Here is a 5000-nt window from a genome sequence, read left to right as displayed (position 1 = left end):
ACACACACACACACACACACACACACACACACACACACACACACACACACACACACACACACACACACACAAACACACAAACGCACACACATACATGCACACACACACAGACACAGACACACACACACACACATACACATACATACACACACACGCACGCACGCACACACACACACACACACACACATACACACACACACACACACACACACAAACACACACACACAAACGCACACACACACACACATGCACACACACAGACACACACACACAGACACACACACACACACACACACATACACACACACACATGCACACACACACACGCGCACATCATATTACGAATGTGTGAGAATCCTGTTCTAACTCTATTATCATTATGATTATCATTATTGTTATTATTGTCATTATCGTTATTATTACCAATAAGGCAAGTACACCGCACCGAAGTAGTTAGACCGTCAGTTTATGCATATTAATTATATACACGATTATCCAAGGGGGAAGGTTAAGAAGGGACGAGGGGAACGGGAAAAGAAGGGGAGAACGAAAGAGAGGAGAGGGAAAAAGGGGAAGGGGAAAGGAAGGGGGGGAACGAAAGAGAGGAGAGGGAAAAAGGGGAAGGGGAAAGGAAGGGGGGGGGGAAGAAAGAAAGGGTAGGGAAAAAGGGGAACGGGAAAAGGAAGGGGGGGGGGACGAAAGAGAGGAGAGGGAAAAAGGGGAAGGGGAAAGGAAGGGGGGGAAAGAAAGAGAAGGAAAAGGGGGAAGGGTAGGAGATTAACGAGAAAAGGGAGATGAGAAACAGGAAACAGATGAGAAATGGCCTATTCTTTGGAAACTTTTTTTCAAATAATTCTTTCATCTGTCCAAGAGTTACAACACATAATCCGGATTTCTGGGTCTTAAACATTAGCAACATAACAGGTGATGCAAAAATACACTTTTTAAAATCAACTTCATTAATATATGGTTACAGAAATGTCAACAATTTCTTTAAAATAATGACAATCACAATATTCTAACTTATTATGCAAAATATCTGAAGTGTTTAAGATGACGATGAAATAAAAGTAAATAAAAGGATACAGATGTATGTGTGTGTGTGTGTGTGTGTGTGTGTGTGTGTGTGTGTGTGTGTGTGTGTGTGTGTGTGTGTGTGTGTGTGTGTGTGTGTGTGTGCGCGTGTGTGTGTGTGTGTGTGTATGTGTGTTATATCAACGTGAATCTTCAAACTGATTTATACATGTAAGTATGCATAATATGTATGTAAGCATTTACATGTAAGCCTTATGCATAAAAAGAAAAGAAAAATCTTATTCTAAAAAAAAAATTAAGGTAACAAGTACACATGAAGACCTGCAAAAACTCACACACATAAAAATAAGATTCTGAAATAGTTAACTGCAGTTAACAAGAAAAAATATATATATATATCCAACTCCACCTGCTTCATAATATTTATTTATTCTTACTTATAATGATAACTTGTAGTGTGAGATGCTGTAATGAAAGAGCACATTTAGTCGTCATTTGATTGGTAATAAAATGTACTTTCACAATAGACTAAAAAGCCGTGACTTCACAACATTCTTCTCAGCAAATAGAAAAGTAAATAATTGGAATGTCTACTCGGTTAACGGTCACCTCTTTCGGATAACAATAATATAGTGTGAGCTGTCTTTCCAAAGGAGATATTTCACTTTTTGCAATAAGTTTGTCTCACTCTTTACAAAGGTTTTCCATCAAGTGTAAAAAAAATATATCCCCTTTATATACGAACCTGTTAGTTTTATTTAGCATTTACTGTGTTGTCTGAATAGCACAGGAACTGATATAACATGTGTCATATGTTGGTTATCTGGACATATCTTTTTCAGAATTCAAAGCACCTACAGATAATTAAATCTTAGCGTAATCGGATGAAATCGCCGTTGATAGCAATACTGACATCTTGCATCTTACAATAACAACATGGGTGTGTTTACATTGAGGGTTTCCATTCATTCATCTGAATAATGGCATATTTGAAGTCTTGCAGTCTGTCTCTAATAGCAAGGGACTGTTGCAGGGTCAAGAAATGGTGTGCTTTTAAGCTGAGGCATGTGAGGAGATGGATAATTAGCAGAGTTTTGAAAAAATGAGTACAGGGAATAGTAATAATAATGCATCAGGTTGAATTTCAACAATAATACGAAAACAGATCATTACAATACTACGAAAACAGATACTTTTTAAAAAATGATACCTATAATAAACACCGTTCTTTGAGTGTCTTTTCGTTTTACGGAATGGGTAAAGAGTTCAAACAAGGAAAATCAGAGGTGGTCCTGGGGCCAGACCAGCTGGTGATGCACTACGAAGCTAGCACTTGACCTTATATCTAATAAATGAGGAAAACAAATCGATAATTTTCATACCAATTAGCATTATCTGCCCAAAGGGTCACTTCAATTAGCGGTACCCTATACCAAGGCACTACCATGGGCTACAGACAGTTATAATGAATATATTTTTTTCGGATTTCTAGCCTAATTATGATCTAATACAATTAATGTGTATCATTTTTCTTTTTTCATAGAAAAGTACTGTTTACAGATAATCCATGAATTATAAAATAGATATACATCAAAATCACCTCTATGCTTCTGCCCAGGTATATATATGAGACGTTATTGTTGCATTAAGCTCGATACTTCATTTAAAGACTTTCTCCACGATTTTCATTTCTAATATCATCATTAACATTGCTATTTACAAATATCAGCTGTACGTTCTTTACTTCAAGTGTTTCATAGAATACCGACTTTGAGCAGGTCCGCCAGGAGCTCCAACACCCTTTCCTCTCTGGCCGGGAACCCGAGGGCAATATCCACACTCCCAACCACGACCAGGCCTGCCATCGTCTGCGCCGCCTTGAAATCTGCCTCCAAGTCTTCTCTGCTGTACTTGTGATTTTCCTGTTTTATGTCGAACTTCGAGAGTCTCGAGGTGAAAGCTTCCCAGTAGTGAGACAGAAGTTCTGGGCAATGTTTGCGTCGCTCACCAGTTTCCAACGATGTGCTTATCAAAAATGCCAAGTCTATGGCTGGCCTTCCGTACGTGACCATTTGCCAGTCGATTATGCAGCAGTCTGTGCGCTCTTCGCCGTTCTTGAAGAGGAGGTTGTTGCACCAGTAGTCACAGTGAACCAGAGTATTGATTCTTTCTGACGGTGTCAAGACCTTTCGAAAGACATCAGCCGCCATTTTTTGCCCCTGGTACTTCTGAAGCCCTTCGCGCACCGCTGCATAGTCCTTTCGCGACTCGAGGAACTTCAGGAGTAGGGGAAGACCTCTGTCGACGAGACACGTGAAGGACTCCACGGCTTGTTCCATCGAGAGCAGGTAGGGGTATCGCTCCTTCAAGGGCTTCTTCTCCTTCACTTCGAGGGCCATTGCCGCAGCATGAACGTTGGCCAGGGCAGTGATGGCGGACTTGATCTGATCCTGACTGAGGCCTTTGGTTAAGTCCTCCACCTGGAATCCGTGCTGACACATGTCCTCCAGAACGAGTATTGATTCTGAGGCTTGCTTGTGCTTGGCATAATACAGTTTAGGAGCCCAGGACGAACTGAGGAAGTCCTCCGTCAGGTATTTTCTTTCCACCTCCTCCAGTTCAGGTTTGATCTGCAAATTGTGAAAAATAATTTTAAAATTCCGAATCGAGAATTAAGAAACCGTTCACTATACCTTTAATAAAAGGAAAATAAATAGAGAGGTCTCAGTGCATGTTACTGAATGATGACAGTTTTGAAATACAATACATATCGAAATGAAAGAAATGGGAGACTGAAAACAAGTGATTTTTAACAGATGAATTTCAGAGTTTAACTGATTTAAAAAGGTAAACTTGTCTGAATATATATAAGTAATTATATAACTGATTATAATTTGGAAGAACATATGTTTCAAGGTTTGCTGAGCTCAAAAGCTTAAGAACTTTCTAAAGTCACTATTCACCAAATTAAAATATACTAAATAACTGTACACACTAAACTGCCAATTTCACTAAACTCACTAAACTGCCAATTTCAATATTATTTACATCAGTACGGTTTGCAAGAATTAGTTTCCTAACGAAGCATTGTTTCAAAGTCAGAGTTGGCCCCACATCCAAGCAGACAAAGGTGACATGTCCGTAGAGGAACATGCTTATTGCGGAATGAAATAGGGAGGCCAGTTCCTTTCCGCCCTGGCCCTGACCCCAACTTGCTGACGTCAGCGTGTTAGTACTCACTCACAGCTCAGTCGACTGTGCGGGACGACCGGACGCGAACTCAGGACCTTGCAAAGCCAGCGTTCTGACAATATTCTACCTCCTAGCAATTATTACATTTTAAAAATCTCGAGTAACAATAACGAATGTTCAATCTGTCTTGCTATTTTTGCTATTTCCTGAAAACAATAACACAGTTGACAACACAGTTAACTAGCGATGATGATGATGATGTAGCTGATCGTTATAATGATAATGATGATGTGACAATGGCGATGACGATGACGATGACGATTATGATGACAATGACAATGACAACCTCACCTCGGTATAAAACTTGATCTCCCTCACATCAAAGAGCGTTTCGATGACGAATGCCCTGTTAAAAGGATCCTGTGGGAGGAGCTTCGCCAGCAGGTGGGCGTGGTGTTCCTCCCCCTCGGCCACGTAGTTCACGGTCATGGACAGTTGTTCAGACAGGAAGCCCTCCTTGTCTGCTGGAGCCGGGTTGATTGTCCATTCGCGCAGCTGGAACAAGGTTTGGATTAGTGATGTCGATTTGTCATTGAATTGCTTAAACTTTAACGATGATGTTTATATTATTTGTATTTATCTATCTTTATTTTATTTATTTATTTATTTGAGAGGGGGGGGGGTCTGTCTGGATAATGCACTGTTTCAATTATGAATATTTTTACTTATCTATTTATCCGTTTTTTTTTTTTTTTTTTCGTTTTTTTTTTTTT

General features: G+C 39.8%; 1 protein-coding gene across 1 annotated transcript in view; it reads right to left on the bottom strand.

Annotated features, from left to right (window-relative positions):
• Positions 1 to 1093: 1093 nt before the first annotated feature.
• LOC125041539 overlaps positions 1094 to 5000 on the bottom strand; it is a 6432-nt gene continuing 2525 nt past the window's right edge. Inside the window, exons 2-3 of the mRNA XM_047636562.1 lie at positions 4579 to 4782; positions 1094 to 3665 (exon numbers count right to left, since the gene is read on the bottom strand). Of these exons, the coding sequence (XP_047492518.1) occupies positions 2790 to 3665; positions 4579 to 4782 (1080 nt within the window). The 3' untranslated portion in view covers positions 1094 to 2789. The remainder of the gene's footprint in view (positions 3666 to 4578; positions 4783 to 5000) is intronic.

Source organism: Penaeus chinensis, chromosome 30 (genome assembly GCF_019202785.1).
Source record: "Penaeus chinensis breed Huanghai No. 1 chromosome 30, ASM1920278v2, whole genome shotgun sequence".
Taxonomy (NCBI): Eukaryota; Metazoa; Arthropoda; class Malacostraca; order Decapoda; family Penaeidae; genus Penaeus; species Penaeus chinensis.
This window is presented reverse-complemented; position numbering and strand designations above follow the sequence as displayed.